This window comes from Populus euphratica, unplaced genomic scaffold (genome assembly GCF_000495115.2).
Source record: "Populus euphratica unplaced genomic scaffold, PopEup_1.0 scaffold188.1, whole genome shotgun sequence".
Classification (NCBI taxonomy): Eukaryota; Viridiplantae; Streptophyta; class Magnoliopsida; order Malpighiales; family Salicaceae; genus Populus; species Populus euphratica.
The window spans coordinates 481123-500861 of NW_011499966.1; the positions used below are offsets into that span (position 1 = coordinate 481123).

Here is a 19739-nt window from a genome sequence, read left to right on the forward strand (position 1 = left end):
TAAAAACAATTATAAATAGATAAATTTTCAAAAATAATATTTTAATTAGTCTATTTGTTTGTCTGTGCTCTTTCATAAGTTAGATTAATTTTTAAAATAAATATAAAAAACAATATTAAAAACATGAAAATATTTTCAATAGTATCATTAAACTTAGTCGGGTAGAGCATGAAATCCCTTGACTCTATTTTTTGCCTAAACCAAGCATTCAATTAAACTACATAATTATTGATTTGAATTAAATTAATTGATTTTATGAGTCTAAATACAATATTGATTACTGGTTAAAATATAACTTAACTTTAAAAAAAAATTAAAATGGTAATTTTTTTATAAAAAATATTAAAACAATGATAAATTAGATCGATCTCGATCCCCTGCAACTTTTTTTATATAATTTTTTTATTAATTATATAATAAAAATAGATACTCATAAAATTGGACTCAAATCTAAAAACATATATTTATTTTAAACAATAATAACCATATAGAAAGCAAACAAAAATAAAACATACAGTCTATTTCTCAATTAATTTAATATTTAAAGACTAAATAAAAAAACAATTAAAGAAAAAAACATATATAGTACGTAGGTAAACTAGTCAAATATATGAATTGATTAACCCAAGCTAACATGTCAAATTAACGTTTGAACTCCACTAAGATTATATTTTATTTTTTCTAAATTATTTTTTATTTAACTATATAATAACAAAAATAAACAATCACAAAATCAAATATCAATCTAATATTGGATTTTTTTTAGATCGTGATAATCTCATAAAAAATAAAATGAAACAAATTATCAAATTAAAATTTCAATTAACGGATGAAATTGAAAAATATTTTAAAAAAATTAAATTTATTATACCGATGAATCAAATCAACTAGCCAAACCTATAAATAGATTTATGAATTTTATAAAGTTTAATAACATGATTTTTCTCTTAAACTGATATTTTTTAATTATATAAAAAAATATAAATGATACAAAAAAGTCAATTTTAATATAAAAATACCCCACAAATCTATAATAAATTAAGGTTTAAACTTGCAAAGTAGACTAACTTACATAAATGTAAAAAAAAATACAAAAAAATACAAAAATAATTTTTCAATCATTTTAATAATAAAAAATAAAATCAATAAAAAAAATTATTATAAAAATTTAAAAAACAAAACAACACAGAACTGGAGAATAGGATACCACGATGCAATGAACGGGGAACGTGGTTCCCAATAGTTCCCAAGCTCATTATTTTTTGTTTATAATTAATAATATATTAGTAATATTTGTTAACGAGAAACGGCCACCAGAGAGATGTCAACTATTGTCAAAGATACCATCACACGGAAATGACACGTGGCATCACAATCTGAGGGACTAGTGTTCTATATTTGTTTGCTTCAAATTCATGGATTGGCTCAAAATCTCTCAAACCCCACCAATTTTTAGCAACAAGAGCAAAAAAAAAAAATCCCACTTCCCTTGGCATCAAAAGGAGCAATAGCATATAATCCAATTTACATGGTAAGAGTAGTAGTGGCCATAACTCCATATACAGTCTACTCTTTGTTTTGAGCTTTCCCATATCAAACACAGAACAAGAAAGGCACAGCAAAAATGGCATCCTCAACTTTGTTTGGCAACACTTTAACAGCTGTTTCTTCAAGAACCCACTTTCCAACCCCAATCTTTAACAACTCACTAGAATTGTTGTCTTCCACACACTCTAACTACAACTTCAAAACCAAGACAAGTACTAGTGCTAAGAAATTGAAAGTGGAAGCTGTAGTGACTGAGACACCTGCTGTGAGTAAATCAGAAGGGAAACAATCGGAGCAAAGAAAGTTAAAGGTTCTGGTTGCTGGAGGTGGGATTGGAGGGCTGGTTTTTGCATTGGCAGCAAAAAATAAAGGGTTTGATGTGATGGTTTTTGAGAAGGATTTGAGTGCAGTAAGAGGAGAAGGACAATATAGAGGTCCAATTCAGATACAGAGCAATGCATTAGCTGCTTTGGAAGCTATTGATTTAGATGTTGCTGAAGAGGTTATGAGAGCTGGGTGTATCACTGGTGATAGGATTAATGGACTTGTTGATGGGATCTCTGGTACTTGGTATGTTGTTTCCATCTTTAATCCTTCATATCTGCCCTCGTTTTGTTTTTCCCTTACTTGGTATTTATTTTACTTTCTATAGCTTTGTGGTTGGCCTCTCAAGTTTATGGTAATTTCGGCTATGTTTGAAGAATTGAAGCTTTGTAGTTGTGGTTCGCTGTATCCATGGTGATGAATTTGAAGAATCTGTTGGTTTGTTTTTCTTGCTGCTGAAGTTGTTTTGTAGTTGTAGTTGAAGTTTATGAGTATGGTGATTAGCAAGTTGTGCTGGTTCTGAGTACTTACAAAAAGTGAAACTGATATATGAAGCTGAAGTTTGCATCTTTTTCTCACAATAAACTTGTATGAGGCTGTAAGTAATTTGTAAAGGTTGAAAGCGATGATTTTCACACTGACGATTCCCAAAACAGTGAAAGTGAACAAATTCCAGGCTTACTGATATGGAAAGTATTGAAATTCGGTTGGATTTATCCCAACCTTGTTCTTTTTGCTTCTTCTTTTTTCCTTCTAATCAATCAGAATCAGATAGTTGGCTTACAAAACTTCTGAAACTGCTACTTTTTCTGTTTTTGGGCTTGTTCGTTAAATTTTCCTACAAAACTTGTGGTTTGGCCTCAACAGACCTGGGAATTTCTAATGAAAAATATAATTGTGTTCGAACTAGCAGAAATGATGATTGGTAGACCTGGATCACTTGCTAGTTTATACTATCAAAGAAAAGTCTCGTACTATCAACAAAAATTACGTGTTTCAGAACTTTGTTGTTTTGATTGACCTATCAGATGTAAGTGTTAGCCCCCAATGACATTGAATGATAAATGGTTATCAGGTATGTCAAGTTTGATACCTTCACTCCTGCAGCAGAACGAGGGCTTCCAGTCACAAGAGTTATTAGCCGAATGACTTTGCAACAAATCCTAGCTCGTTCAGTTGGAGATGATACGATTCTTAATGATAGTAATGTTGTTAGTTTTCAGGATGATGGGGATAAGGTAATATGAACTGCTGTTTTGTTGAAGATTGTCCTTTTGTCAACTCCTTCCCTCACTGAGAGTTCTTTCTAGTTTTTCATTTCTTGCTCAATGGGATATTCATTTGACTTACTGGTTTGTCAATTAAAAGCATATTGTCCACATCTTGAATTTTCACATTTATTAATTTGTTCTTTGAAATTTACAAGTGTAGGTCACTGTGGTGCTCGAGAATGGGCAACAATATGAAGGCGATCTCCTAGTTGGTGCTGATGGAATATGGTCAAAGGTATGGCTATGTCAAGTTCTTTCTTTGTCCCTTTGAGAGCAAATTTTATCAAAATAAAAACAATCTTTTGAATGATCTCAACAAATGCTATCAGTCAATCGCCTCAATCGAGTGTGCATATAAAGTTCTGTTACAAGTACAATTTATATTGTTCTGGAGTTGAGAACTATAGTATGATTGAAATTCCTTATGTTTGTCTTCTGCACAGGTGAGGAAGAACTTATTCGGGCCCAAGGAAGCAGTGTACTCAGGCTATACATGTTATACCGGTATAGCAGATTTTGTGCCTGTTGATATTGAGACTGTTGGGTATGTTTGATTTCATTGAATAACAACTTTCCACCTTCATAGGTGCTTTTTTTCTGCACAGGATACCTTGTTCAAATTCAATAGAATGTACAATTTTAATTAGTTGAATTGAATTTCATCTAGATGCTAACTTAGATTTTTATTTTTTATTTTTATTGAAGGTATCGTGTATTTTTGGGTCACAAACAATACTTTGTTTCTTCAGACGTGGGTGCTGGAAAGATGCAGTGGTATGCATTTCACAAGGAATCACCTGGTGGCATGGATGCCCCCCATGGTAGATAATTTTTAGAAGCTCTAGATCCATTATAAGCATGCTCTGAATAGGATATTTTGTTGAAGTATTTATACAGTTGAAACATTCTTTTAGTGTTTCATAGAAATAAGTTTACTTCATGCAACATATTTTTTATCTTGGCTTGACAACATGATCATTCAAAGTCATCTAAACTCCTTTTTAAGATACAAAATACAATTGCATCTGACAAGGTCTAAACTTTCAACTGAGAAGTCATAAACCGAAAGCAATAAGGTTAAAATATGCTTCTGATACTATAGCAGTTTATGTTGTAAGAAAGGATGTTTGTGGAATGTAATCTGTCATGAAGTTCTTGCTGCTTGGTAAATTTACAACAGGAGGTTCCTCCTTTTATAAAATATGGCTTTTGAGAAATAAATAGTATTTTCGCTCGATGTTACTAAAGTTATGTTTCAAGTATTTGTCGTTTTATTGGTCAATGTGGTGGAGTGGAGTGACACTGCTGAGTTTTAAATGAACTATGAGCGAACTTGTTCTTAATGTTCATTTGGATTCTGAATCCTCTAACAAAGTGCACTTTAAAGTATGATTAAGCTATAAATCCATGATAATATTGACGAATCCATCTCATGAGTAAAAGGATTAAAATGGTGATGAAGCACTTTTTTTATCATTTTCTAATGTCAGTTTCTAATGTTATCTTTCCTATTCATATTTCTGCAGGTAAAAAGGATAGGCTCTTGAAAATATTTGAGGGTTGGTGTGATAATGTGATAGATTTGCTACTGACCACAGATGAAGATTCCATTCTTCGACGTGACATTTATGACAGGGAACCCATTATTACATGGGGAAAGGGCCGCGTGACCTTGCTTGGGGATTCTGTCCATGCCATGCAACCGAATATGGGTCAAGGGGGATGCATGGCCATTGAGGTATACCTTCCTCTTTGTGAATCTGGACCGATGCTTTATTGGTGGTTTTTACCTTCAAATGTATAAACTTTTCCAAGGATTGTATCACATAATTAACGTTGGCCTCTTGTGTAATTCTCTTATGCTTCTTGAACTCTTGAATGTCTCCTTCACTGAAAAAAACATATTTATGTACATCCTCTTAACATCAATTTTTACTTTTATTGCATAAAATAAATGAGCAGTATCATGTTTCTTATCGGATATTATTGTCTTCAAAAATTCTTTAGGAGAGAGACTAAGCAAAAATTGAGTTGAATGAACAATTTCAAAAATACACCTAAATGAACAATGTATTTCGATGTGGCAGGATAGCTACCAACTCGCATCGGAACTTGAGAGAGCATGGAAACAAAGCATTGAATCAGGAACCCCTGTTGATGTTCTTTCTTCACTAAGGAGGTAACATGTTAGATGTTTTATAAATGATCTGAAAATGCATAAAATTTTGAGGCTGGTATAGTGTCCAGACATGAGACTCGGAAATAAAATGGAAATCATTCACGTGGACAATTGCAAGGCATCTCACAATTTTGAGTTCAAAGCTTTCTTGAGTGGTCTTCAGTTTAGCTCCCTTTAAGTAGTGACCACAGAACATTCCACTTTAAGAATAAGCATGTTGAGTGTAATGTGTACCTGTGCTTGCAATTGATAAGCATTGTTGCTAAATCATCTCACCAGAACTCAGGCTTTATCTAAGGAACAATTAGCCTGTCCTTGAAATGCATTCATCTTGAAGTAATCAGTCATTGTTATCTGGATGTTTGTCTTCAGGAAACTTCTATTCTGCTTTTCTGGAAAGTGTCTCCTCTATAGAAGTATGTAAAGCTTTCTGTGAACAGATTATGATGTATCATGGGTAACGGACAAGAACTGTGTTTAACTATTTGCCTTGCCATTCTCTCTCTTTTTCTTGGAGTATGTGGTCGCCACTCACTGTGGAAGATCCTCTAATTTGGATGGTTTGCAGGATGTTGCATGCTATTTAGTACATTAGAATTAAGGATACTGGTTAGCAAGGACTGACCTTTATTCAGATTCTGACTGACCTGGTTTTTTTTTACATATAATATGATGGATTTTTATAACCACTAACTTTTCTAATTGATTCATACTTCCTTCTTTCCACAGCTATGAGAATGCTAGAAGACTTCGAGTTGCTATTATACACGGAATGGCAAGAATGGCAGCAATTATGGCTTCAACATACAAGGCGTATCTGGGTGTAGGACTCGGTCCCCTGTCGGTCAGTGTCTTTGATGATTACATGTTAAGAAACTAAGATAGCAGTCAGAATTATTCGTCCATAACTGATATGCCCTTTTACACTGTTTTCAGTTCTTGACAAATTTTCGGATACCTCACCCGGGAAGAGTCGGAGGCAGGTTTTTTATTGACATAGCAATGCCTGTAATGCTTGATTGGGTGTTGGGCGGAAATAGGTTGGAACTTGGAAACCCAATTTTTTCTGCGTAGTTGATTTTTTTCTTAGATATTTACTATACATTTGTTACAGAAAATTTTCATCTGATTAAAACCATGATAACTCGTGTTCAAGTTATTTTCTTCTGAATGTAGAATTTTATGGCATATTAGATGTAACATGTCACAGGTTTCTCTCCTGTAACATGTCACAGCTTTAGCATGTTCTTTTGCTCTCTTTAGGACTGAAAATCTAAAGCTTTTATGTGATGAACAATTTAGAACTATGAGCTAATGGATAGTTCAGGATTCTAGAAAATATATTTAAGCATTGGAAATGAGAGGGTTTCTAGAAAAAGAAGTGTTATAATAAGTTCATATGATTATTCACATAAGGGTGGTTGGATTGAGGAATAAACCAAGAATTTCTATAATCATAAGCTTCACATTTGTGGTACCCTCTGCTCTGTTAATCTTTTTAACCCAACTGGAAAATGCTCTGTTAATCTTTTTAACCCAACTGGAAAACTTGTTTTCTTCTGCAGTTCAAAACTTGAAGGGAGGTCTCTGAGTTGCCGACTCTCGGACAAAGTATGTTGCCTTAATGACATTTAGTTTATTTTCAAGGGTAGCTTATTTTATCTTATTCTTGAAATTAGAAGATTTTGATATGTGATGGAATCTAATATGTGATTGATCATATTGTTAGGCTAGTGACCAGTTGCGAAGATGGTTTGTAGATGATGATGCCCTAGAGCGTTCTCTTAATGGAGAGTATGTGTTATGCGGCTGGTGAATCTTTTCTTGGCGCATTTTGTCATGATGCAACTACTGTCTCATTATCCATCTTCCTTGTTTTGTAGGTGGTTTCTTTTACCATGTGGAAATGATGCTGTTGCTTCACAACCTATTGGTTTAAGTAGGGATGAGAACAAACCCTGTGTGGTTGGGTATGCATTTGATTTTTATTTAATTGCAATAAACCAATTTCAACTCAGTGGACGACTTTGTCATCACTCCGCAACCATCCAGCATGACACATCTTGTGGTGGTGTTTTGTAATTACAGGAGTGTCTCACAAGAGGATTTTCCGGGAATGTCCATAGTGATACCTGCACCGCAGGTAATACAGGCCTGATATGCCTACCGAGTTTTTGTGTTGCCCTTAGAAACTTGATTCCTATAATGATGAAATGAAAAGTAAAAGTGTAATAGTAAGGTTCTTTTTCATTAGTGTTTAAACAAAAATGCTCCTTTGTTGTCGTTTTTTTTTCTTTTCTTTTTAATGTCAGGTTTCAAAAACACATGCTCGTATAACTTGTAAAGATGGTGCATTTTACTTGATTGATTTGCGCAGTGAGCATGGTACCTTTATCACAGAGTAAGTTGTGGAAATCAAGATACATCTTCCTGTATTTCATATTTTATGATGGAGTTCTTCTCTAAGATGGAACTCTTATACATGTGCAGTATTGAGGGGAGACGGTATAGGGCACCTCCAAATTTTCCTACCCGATTCCATCCATCAGACATGATTGAGTTTGGTTCAGATAAGAAGGTGACAAACAATCTCTTCCCTGTTGATAGCTTTTCTTTTAAATTAAATTAAATCCATACTCTAAATGCAATATAGTAACCAGTATGTGCTGGTCTCACTTTCATTGTATCTTTACTAGCATGTCTCGTACGATAGTGTTTCCAAATAAATTCCATGAGAAAAACGTTGTGAGCTTCCATGTTCAGGTAATATTTCGAGTAAAGGTGATGAGATCTCCTCCAAAGATTTCAGAGAAGAAGGATGAGGGTCAAGTTCTTCAGTCAGTATAAAACTCTGGAGGTCATTGCATTTTACTTGCACAGTAATTTATACAGCAATTATTCGGTGCAGTGAGCAATGTCATTCTGCTGCCATTTTTACACTCGAGGGTTGGAAGTACAGAGCCTTGTATAAGATTTGGGAAATTCATCCATTGTTCTAGTATGAACTAGAATTATTCTCAAAAAAAAAAAAAAGAGATGCCAGTAAGATTATCAATGTAAATCCTCCATGAGTTTAAAGAATGATCAAAGTAAGATTATTGGCAAAGATAGAAGGTAGATTATTATTTTTTTTCCCTTTCGAGCGTCCACCTAATTATGGTCCAAAAAATATACGCAGGAGATTCACTAGCTGCCTTGTGGCCATGGAAACCAGGTTGATCTACCTCTCTCGATGCATTAATATGTTTCAACTGGCTATGCGGGGTAGTGTATCCGAATAATTCTTCCTGTTAACAAGATAATTGGGAAATCAATCAGTCAAGAGATAAGCAACTCCCCTTGCTGATCAAAGATGTGGATATGCTTAGCATGGATTGGTGCCCTTGTGATAAACATAAAAAACAATTGAAGAACAGGAAATGAATCAGAGCGCAAGTAATAAAGAAAGCATAAAGGGTTAAAAAGAATGCAATATAAATAAATTGCATGTGTAGCTAGAGAAATACAATTAGAACAAGATGCTTGAGCATCAAGTTAACCATCTCATGTTTTGATTCCACCATGAAAGCATTTCTCAGAGAAACGAAGCTTCATAAATCTGCAGTTGCGGGTCAAGGTTTTGGTCCAAAGCAACTTTTGTGCAGCCCATTTGCAGACAAGTTTTCACACAGCCCATAAATCAAAACAGCAATTATTGAGCTTCTGCATTGAGAGGTGCAAATTGTGGTTCACACGTTGAACCATTGACAAAAGCTCACCTGCCCTGGCCTTCAATAATGTACCAAAACGAGACTAGCCTAATACCAGTCACTGTGGCGCTATCGTCCAAGGAACCCTCCTCTTCATGTCAACGAGTTGTCACCATCCGAAATTTTCATGGCAATCTTCTAACTTTATATCTTGAATCACACAACCCTCCAATTACCCATCACTTTAAAAGCCCACACCAAGTGCGACTGTCTCCCTGTGGATGACAAAAGCAACAATGCATTGCCAATCTGAGCGCCTCTTCCAAGGACAAGATAGGCCACCACCACCCCCCTCCTCACGAGACAAAACTAAGACAACGTTTTTGATTAATCTCTATCACCTCAAATCATCATGTACAAATTTATTACATATACTGTAGATTGCTACATATATTCAAGCTTGATCAATGGCTGCATTTTAATCTTATATATATGTCAATTTTAGGTATGACTTAGATCAAACAAAGTGGACCCAATATGTTTGTCTTTGGATATACAGACATGACTACTAGAGAAGACCTAAGCCCATGCACTCATTAAAACCCAGGAAGAAAGATCCATATAACATCATTCACTAACTATTTGTTAGGGTTTCTGTACATATGATGTTTGCAATTGCATGTGCTAGGAGGAATAGTATTAAAGGTTTGACGAAGAAGAGGTGGCACGTGATGGATGTAAACAGACGGTGGAGATTGCACGTGGTGGGATTAAGGTCAGGTTTCATGTGGTAGCAGGTGCAGGCTCAGCGACCGTTTGGGGTGCATTAATTGCTTTCTGGCTATGGCCATTTCTTATACTAGTGATTTTGTCAGATTCGGATCGAATTATTGGTGCTCAAAAATGGAGTTCCTCATGTGGGCCTCAAGGAAAGATACAAAGAATATGTGAAGAAGAGGAGGTGGTGGCGGCATTGAAGCTGCTCAGGCGGATCGACTTCACTTTCTAATCATGGACATATATCAGCATTTTTTAACATTGTTACAACATTCAAACAAGCCTTCCAAGAATTATTGCCTCATTTATCGCTCTTAAAATTTTGCTTTCCGGTAAAATCGACCCGAACCATGTGCGGGAATACAAGGTTCTATTAATTGTTTTTTAAAATAATTTTTTTTTTAATATATATTTAAATAATTATCTTTTAAAAAAAATTATTTTTAATAACAGCATATCAAAATTATATAAAAATATCAATCTTTACTCAGACAATACTCTCAAAATAAGACCTTTATAGAAGATGTATTTGAAAATATGGCGCAAATTACCTTTCCTTAACTTTTAAATTTTTTATATATTTTTATATCATTTTGATATGTTAATATCAAAAATAATTTTTTAAAATTAAAAAAATTATTTTGATATATTTCTAAATAAAAATATTTTAAATTATTAGCATTATTACAATTCCAAACATATAAAAATAACCAAGCAAATTGTTGTTGTTATTTCATGGATAAGATTGGCAGTTTGATACCCATCTTTGTCTTATGCATGTCCAATTCCTCTGGCAAATCATTTGTCGATGCTTCACAATATTTTTTTAACAATCAAACCAAACCAATTAAGCTTAATAGTGTCGGACCATGGTTTGTCTTTACCATATTTCCTCATCAATGATCATGTTTTGGTAGTGCCAACAACGTATCTTCAAGATCATCAAATGGCAATAAGTACAAAACGGGTTGCGATTTATCGGCGTGTGCCAAATCATGGAGGACATTCAAAAGAAACAATTTTAGGGTTTCAAAGTTGAAGCACAAGACAAGATAGTCCTCCATGAACCTTGGATGCTACACAACACAACAACGAAGCCCCATTTGTAGTAGAAAATATGCCCAAAGATTTTGGATTGCTATTAGCTTTGAATTGTCAAAGCTAGCAAACCATATTATTAGTAGAGAAAAGGCTAGTAGAAAATATGCCATGAATTCACTCAACAAAAACAGACTTTAGCTCAATGATTCGTTCCCTATTTCCCCCAAAAGGCAAACCATTAATTTAACACGACGAAAACCTAACATGAAAGTTAGAAATCCACGGTAGAAGAACTAATGTGGCCCATCGTAATTATATATAATAGGATTGGCTAATAGGTGAAATAAATGGCATCCAATTCACTTAGGGATGAGTGTTCTAAAACATGGTAGTTGTTATTTTTAAAAATAATTTTTATTTACAAATAATTTTAAATAATAATTGATGGTAAAAATTTATTTTCAAATAATTTCAAATAATAATTGATGGTAAAAATTTATTTTTTTTAATTTTTATTTGATGGTAAGAATGTCTTTGAATTAGCTCGTATGTTGATGGAGATTAAGTTTTGTTTATATGATTTGAAAACACACATTATTAATATATTTAAAGAAATATAATAGGTTTTTATATTAGACTTTAAATCATAAAAAAAAAGGGTGGGGGGACAAATTTCATTCACCGTCAAATAATCATGTTAATGTGTTACGGCACCAATATCATTATCTGTCATGCACCTTTCCAAAAACAAAAGGCAAAGGCAAGGCAAGGGGGTGTGAAAACTGCGAAGGACTCCACCGTTAGGCCACCTCATCCACTGTACGACCTTCCTGGGGCCCAACACATCACGTGGCCCCCACCTTGTGTTTACTTTTCTATCCGCCGCTACCTTCCAAACTAGGCTACCCAGTTCCCCCAAAATTACTTTTTACACTTATTTGCCAAAGCCTCACATCTCAAATTCAGCTGTCCAAATCCAATTTCCCACTCAAAAAATCAATTTAAAACAAAAAAATAAAAAAATATATTTTTAAAAGACAAAACCTGGTTTCCAGAGATGAGCGGTGAAGAGTTTCCCCGTGTCAGGTTTCCCACTGGACGCCAGTATCTTTCTTTATCACAAATTCCAAGAAAAAACAAAAAGAAAATATAATATTTCAAAACTCAAGATTTTGCCTCGATTCTCAAAAGAGCTCTAGTTCGCCCCTCGCGCTAACACCTTTGCCAGTGTTATCAAAATCACGCAAGATTCTTGTGTCCTTCTCTTGCCCTTTTCAATCTCGCTTCTTTCTTTCCCCGTAAATTCCCAGCCTGAAAGAAGATAAATATGAAAAAGCAAGAGGCGCCAGCATTAATCCATCCACGGAGACAAGAACAGGAACAAAACGACACTTTTGAGGGGCTAAACGACGCCGGGTTCTGATACCCGGGTTCGCCTTGAAAATGATAAGATTTAGCCCAAACGTTTTCCATTGGAGACCGTCCTAAAATGACTCCACACCTTCCAAGCATATACTTGCCTCTTTCTACTCAAGAAGATGCACACGTGCACACGAGGCCCATTTAGAAAGCTGAGCCAATTAAGCTCCATTGATTAATTCCAAGATGACACGAAATTTTAACAAGGAATACAATTGATTAAGCTTTCAAATGTATTAAATCCATCTAGGATCCCGCCAGGGATACATTTAATTTAATAATAGTACTAATCAATTTATCTATCTGCTTTTTTATTTGGATTTTATTCTAAACACTTACGAAATTATCGTATAAAATAAAAATTATTTAATTAATATCATTGATTTCTTGACACGGTTTGAAAATAAATAAAGTTTAATAAATATATTCAGACAATGTTTAATGCATGGGTGTCTTAGTTAGCTTTTCCCTTGAAAACATGTCTTTAATATGTGTGGTAATTCATTAAAATCATATTTAATTTTACAGGTTTGCCATGTTATTTTTTCTTCTCCAAGAATTAATATTATTGTTTCTTTATCTATTTATAAAAACTTTAGATCTTCATATTTTATCAATTAAGCTTAATTGTTATCCGTAATATATATACACACATCTCAAGCCATGTTTGGATTTGGTCTTGAGGATTTAACAATTACTTCCGCTGAGTAATGTAATGTAATTATAAAAAAAACCACTAATTCAGTTAGTTTGGAATTCATATCTATGTTAAATTTACATTTTTAATAAATACTCACTTAAGAAAAAAATTGAAAAACTTGTAAGTTTAGAATTCATATTATTATATTGGATTGAATAAAAATATTATTTTAACAAATAAATTTAGAAAATATAATAGAATAATCTTATTTTGCGATATTAAATATTTTAATTTATTATTGTTTTTTGATTTTATTTTATTTTATTTTTTATTGTTATTTTTTTTATTTATTAACACACATACATGATTATTAATTTCATTAATTAAATGTAGGATAAATTATTTTATTTTATTTTTTATTGTTATTTTTTTTATTTATTAACACACATACATGATTATTAATTTCATTAATTAAATGTAGGATAAATGTGATAAAAAAAATATTTAACCGGTAAAGCATGTGGTTAGTTTATTTAAAATTAATATTTAACCGGTAAAGCATGTGGTTAGTAGCTAAATTCACGATTTGTAATGTACGATTGCAGAATCGTATGGCCAACGGATCTCTTCAGATAGATTCGAAATGTAAATCTCAGCTAACCACATGTTATGGGATCATGTCGTTTTGGCATTGCCAGAATTTGAATGCTAGCAAACATGTATTTACAACAAATAATATGAATTGTGATGCTAATATATAAAAAAATTATTGACCATCAAACAACAGCTATCTAAGGTTTCCTTCGATTATAGAAATTTGAACTCTCTTTTCTTTTTTCTTTTTTCTTTTTTCTTTTTCTTTAAAACAAAAGTCCTTTATACGCTTTGTTTCATAGTACAACTCGTTTTCCCATATACATACATTTTTTCAATTCTCCATTTTTTTATAATTACTATGAGAAAAATAAAAAAGAAAAAGAAAACCCAACCCCGAGAAGCCCTTGAAAAAACAATATATTTATATAATATATATATATATATGATGCCTCTTTTCTATCACCACCGGGAAACCGACTCAGCCAATTTCCCAATTTTCTCAACAAGTCCAGGCGACAATTTTTTAACCGGTTTCCTCTCCTTCTCTGGTCTAAAATCAAACCCCAGAGCATCCGACACTTCCTCGGAGCTCCACCCGGCTTTACGTAGAGAGTCCGAAAACCGATCCACTTTCAAGAGCAAAGCATCCAGGACAGCTTGATTGTCTAAAATTACCATTTCACCCTCGAAAAAACCCGACGCTGATACCTCAACCATTTCCTCTATGTCGGACTCCTTCCACCCGCCTTCTCTCAAAACCGACCCGATTTTCTCTATATAGTCCCCTACCCATTTCGGTATTTCGGATCTTCTCATCTCAAAAAACCGTTCCGGGGACGAAGATCCCGACGAGGACGACGCAGAATTCCTCTTCCTCCTGTCCACCGCCGCGTCACTCCAAAACTCTACCCATCTCGGTGTCCTCGACCCGTTTACCAGACCCGCATCCAAACTCTTCCGCGATAGATTGTTGGATAACCCAGTAGATTTCTCACTAACAGACTTCTGCTTTTTTATGATAATCGGGTGAGATTCGGAGCTCCGGAAGAGAGATTCACGGTCAAAGAAATCTGACAAATCCAACCCGCAACAAAAGATCCGGCTTTCATCGATAAAGAAAATGGGATTACCCGCTAGGGATGGCTGGCAAGGAATGTAACAATGGTTGAAAATGGGAATCAAAAGAGGGGCTCTTTTAAGTGAGTTTCTCGCGACTCGTAAGGCTTTTTCCGGGTCGGATGGTCTCGGGCCCCAAGATTTCGACCACAGAGTGTTTCGGGCAATTTGGAAGCAAATAGCAGCTATTGGGAGGTCAAGGGAGGCGCGTAGGTGGAGGCGGGCACCAGCAGAGCGCCAGTCAGGGAATCCTGGGCCTACAGGGAGGCCAGCAGAGAGGACGGCGCGGAGGTCAGGAGGGAAAGCAAAGCCGAACTCAGCCTCGGATCGGGCGAATTCAGATTCAGTAAGACCAGGTTGGACTTGGATGCCAGAATTTCGCAAGTGGGTGATTACTTTATCAGCTAATGAAGAAAAGGAGAGGAGGCTGTTGCGAGGTGGGAGTGTGGTGGTTGTTGATGGGGCAGCTGCTCGAGCTGAGAGACGGCGTAAGCCGGCAATATGACCCGGGTTTAGGCCGGTCATTCTCCGGTCCACGTCTACCATTGTTGTTTAGTTTCAAAGAAAAAACAAGAAAATTGTGGACAGAGAGACGGAGAGAGTGTAAAACAAGAAATGGGCTTCCGTTTGTAGATGAAAGGCTTAAGAAGGTTCGTGTTTTCTCTTTTAATTCACCTGTTAAAGGAGAAGCGGAAAGGATTGAGAATATTTTGTGTATGTGAGGCGCAAATGAAGAATAGCTAAGGAACTCCGAGTGCTGGTAGAAGATAGAAGGCTTTTTAAGAGAGAGAAAGAGGGAGGTAGAGGGAGAGCTTTTGTTTTGTAAAGAAAGGTGAGATATTTATAGCTGTCAAAGGATGGAGCCTACTTGTCTCAGATTTTGGTTTAATCAGTTTTTTCTTTTTAGTTTTCCTTATTTAACCTTCAAGTTCCCTCGAATTACTACTTGCTCGCAGGATAATTAGCATCGCTGCTAAAGGTAAAGATTTTTTATTTTTTTTTAAAGTAAGATTTTATGAAACTGACTCTTGAAATAGTATATAAAAAAATTGTTTTCTCATCGAATAAAGAATTATATATATTTTTAGTGTTAATAAATAAATAAGAAGGATATAAAAAAATTAAAATTAAAATTAATTTTATTTTGTATTTTTATAATTTTTTAATGGGTTGATATTAAAAAAAATTATTAAAAAAATTATTTTAATATATTTTTAAATAAAAAACATTTTAAATCCCAAATACTACCCCAATCCAAAACTGTTTTTAAAAGCAAATCAGACAGGACTGTTACGGTCCAGTCAAATGAAAAACAGGAGTGGGATAGTGTATTTATAGGCTGGACATGAACTTTTCAGCATCCAAAAATCGCTGTGCGAGATTACTTGAGAACAGAATTTCTGCAAGTAGTCAAGGGTAGAAATGCAACAGAGGCGCGAGAGGGAGAGAGAAGCAACGGCTCCTCAAAGTGGAAAGTGACAAAGTGTGGGTAATTGGGAGGTGATTGTGTTGGGATGCTATACGGTCACTTTTAACGGGAATTTAGCACAGGAGAGGGAGGTGATACTAAGCCAAAAAACAAAAAAAGGAGGAGGAGGAAGAAGAAGGAGATAGAATTGGGGTGATGGATTAAACTTTGTCTTAAATTCCCTACCTCTTAGAAAAAAATCCCGTGGTCGAATCAATTCATTTGACGATCGTACCTTTCTTCCATTCTTTTGTTTTTTATATATGCACACTCCTACTTCTTCTTTGATTCACTACTGTTTAACTTTCTTTCTCTGCTTTTGCTTCTGGTCTGAACTATCTGTGGCCCATGAGAAATCATGGCCTGTTGACAGCCGAGATAAAGCTAAGCACATAATCATAATGGCAACTTGTTGTATGCTAACGTTAACTGCTTTTTATTTCTCATTTGTTTAAGCAAAGAGAGACCAGTTTTTGTAGGAAAGCTAATCATTGGCTATCCACACAACAAGAATATCGACAGGTTAATATTTTGGTGCTCAACACCACTTGATAAAGATAAAAACCATGCTCATCACTCTTCTTTTCTAGCCACCATGATCTTCTGGGGAAAAATCCATGGAAGTGTGTGATGGCTTCAGTACTGCAACTTTACCAACTCGAATAATTCTTATGGGAACATGGCAAAACTTCAATTGATTGATTTTTCATTTACAATGAAGAAGAAAAATGATTTGAGCTTGCGATACCATCAAAATAAAGGTTTTGTGTGTGTTGAACATGCACAGGCCATGCTTGACAATCATAGCAGCATGAGGCACATGAGCGAATTAAGGGCCTTCCCTCTTTGATGAGCACGATTTGGTAATGCGGTGCGCATTCCATTACGCTGGGGGCACCGCCATTAATTGCGTTTAGGCATAATAACTCTTGGACGTTTATGGACGCACCAGCACATGCAATCCTATAACCTTTAATGATCCAACTTTCAAACACTTCCAAAATAAGGCTAAATCCATCTTCTCTTGCTACCTGTGCTGATCTTATTACATGCAATCACGAGCCATCCGAGCTCGGGATCAAGCTTTTTCCAAAGCGGGTGTGGCTGAGAAGTTACTACTTACAGCTACACCCACCTTTTAGATCAATGAAACCCACTAATACAAGAGTACTTTCAGCTAATTCAGACATTATTGGGAACAATAAAATCCCACATACTTTTTGGAGAGGCGTTGCCGTACTCACGTGGCATTCACCCCCAAGTGTACAAACACCTAACTTGTTGCTTATAATCCATCAACTCATGTCCTAGCAAGCGAGGGATTGGGACAGTCAATTAAGATATCATCAAAAATACACAAACAGGCATGGCCCAATGGGTCTTAATGTAATTAACCTAATAACCTCAATTTGTTTAGTTGTTATATGATTAAACATAATTGTTTTATTATATATATATATATATAGCTTCAAATCCAACAAACATAAAACAATAAATAAATAAATAATCAGGAGAAGATTGCTTAGCTTGTGCGAAAACCAGTCTAAATATTTTTTTTTAATGTGATGCTGTTAAAAAGAAAAAAACAGGGGAAGAAGATAAGTTAGCCTCTTGTGTAAATGTTGAGGAGTTGAACAAGTCCTAGGCAGAAAAGGACTTCGAAGGAATCAAAAGAAAAGCAGGTGGGAATTACTATTCGGTGGTGTGGGAACCAAAAAGCAGGCTTCAGCCGGCAGTTAGATCACAACGTCTCTCTCTCTCTCTCTCTCTATATATATATATATATATATTGACAACGGATTCTTATGTTCGGCGTCTGCTGGCAATGCCTCGTAACCGTTGCCAGCCAAGCTGTGTGTCTGCCTGTAATTGCTCCTTTTTGTCATAACAAGTCTTCTTCCTCCTTAATCTGTTAATTGCTCAAAACAAATAATCCGTCTTCTTCCATGGATTTACTTAGGACTAGATGATATAATACATTGAAGTAACAATAATATATATATATAAATTAACACAAAAAAATGAATTTGTAGATTTTTTTCAATTTATTTATGTATTTTTACACCAAGAAAAAATTGTGATTGTAAATTAAAAAGCTACTGTGTACATTTAATCGTATGAATTGAGAATTAATCATGCTAATATATATATATGCTAATATATATATATATGAAAAAAATGTTAATATAACTAAAGATTAAATTAAAAAATAAAAAGATAAATATAAATCAAGATAATTGATTTCACAATACAGATTATAGTTTTAATTATATTTAATAACTATTTTCTTAGAATTAATTTTTTATTTCATCAAATAATAATACAAATAAATATAGACATGAAAGTGATTGAATAAGACCCAAGAAAAAAAATATCATGTAAAGTTAAAAAAAAACACCTATTAATATTAGAAAAAAAACTATAATTATTTTATATGAAAATTAAGTGAAAAATAAAAGATATTTAACCAGATACTAAATTGGGTGTAAATCTAGAAAACCAATTGTTTCTTGAAATCATTTTTTAATTTAATAAAGTAATAAAAAAAACATGAGATGAAAGTGATACAATAAAATTAAATAAAAGATTAACTAAGGCTGCACATGAACTAAGTAAAGATTAAATAATATTCTAAAAAAATCATAAAATTTTACTTAGATTATTTATTTAAAATAATCTCAATTAAAAATAAATATCCACTAGCTTGGTCATCCTACATATATATTTAATTTATTTTAATTAATTTATATTTCAATAAAAAAATCAAAGTTAAAAATATAAAATTAGGAGTCTATGACTAGATGACATAGCATGCATGGCCTCTTAATGAAGAAGGTTAGGCATACCCGTCTGACTTTTTATGTTTTTTCTTTAAAAAAATGAATGGTAAGCTGATAAATCAAAAGGCTATTTTTTTGGTATAAAAATTTATTTGTATCTAAAAATAATTGATAAACATGCTTTGAATATTAAAAAATTAATTTATCAAACCAATAAATCTAAACAAATGGTTCAAAAACAAAAAATCAAACTAATATATGTGTGTGTATCAAAAAACCATTTCAACTCAAAAGCTTAAGTTGTTAGGTGAAGTTTTAAGATATGATTTATATTATTTTTTAACATATTTTCTCAAATGAAAGCCTTTTTGGACTTGAAATTTGCACAAACCTTCATTAACTTATGCTTAATTTTTATCAAATAAATAAGAATAGTGAGATTCGAATTCCTGACCGCTTGGTTATTAAGATTTTAATACTATATTAAAGATTCAAAAACTTAAATTGTTAGGTAAAATACTAATATATATATATTAGCCAAATGTAGTTTTTCAAGTAAGATGAAGGTTCAAAAAATCAATGGGATCTTTTAATTGAATGAGACTTGTTAACACCAATACCAACCTCTTTATTGTTGAAAGAAAACCAAATAATAACTTCTTTTTTTTGTAACTATGTTTCAATAACCTTTTTTCTTTTCACTTGTATCTTGAGAAAAAAATAAAATTAATTTTTACATCAAAACTAAATTTAAAAAATTATAGGGATTGAAAAGAAAAAAAATAAAAATGGAAGAACTAAAAAAATACTTTTATATATGAATTTGAGATTGGTTATGAATTCCTCTTTATTTTATACTTTGATCATAGTTTTGAAAAAATTCTTTCCCT

General features: G+C 33.6%; 2 protein-coding genes across 2 annotated transcripts; one reads left to right on the forward strand and one right to left on the reverse strand.

The window, feature by feature from the left end:
• Nucleotides 1–1470: 1470 nt before the first annotated feature.
• On the forward strand, nt 1471–8457 carry LOC105138970 (zeaxanthin epoxidase, chloroplastic-like). The gene is made up of 16 exons (XM_011045237.1): nt 1471–2118; nt 2948–3110; nt 3304–3378; nt 3587–3687; nt 3849–3964; nt 4670–4881; nt 5231–5322; nt 6052–6166; nt 6259–6362; nt 6888–6933; nt 7052–7116; nt 7206–7292; nt 7411–7465; nt 7635–7723; nt 7813–7900; nt 8086–8457. The coding sequence occupies exons 1-16, from the start codon at nt 1625–1627 to the stop codon at nt 8167–8169; spliced, it is 1986 nt and encodes a 661-aa protein (XP_011043539.1). The 5' UTR covers nt 1471–1624; the 3' UTR covers nt 8170–8457.
• A 5279-nt stretch (nt 8458–13736) lies between these two features.
• Nucleotides 13737–15429, reverse strand: LOC105138971 (uncharacterized). The gene has a single exon (XM_011045238.1). It carries the CDS (start codon nt 15145–15147, stop codon nt 13945–13947), a length of 1203 nt encoding a protein of 400 aa, XP_011043540.1. The 5' UTR covers nt 15148–15429; the 3' UTR covers nt 13737–13944.
• Nucleotides 15430–19739: the final 4310 nt, after the last annotated feature.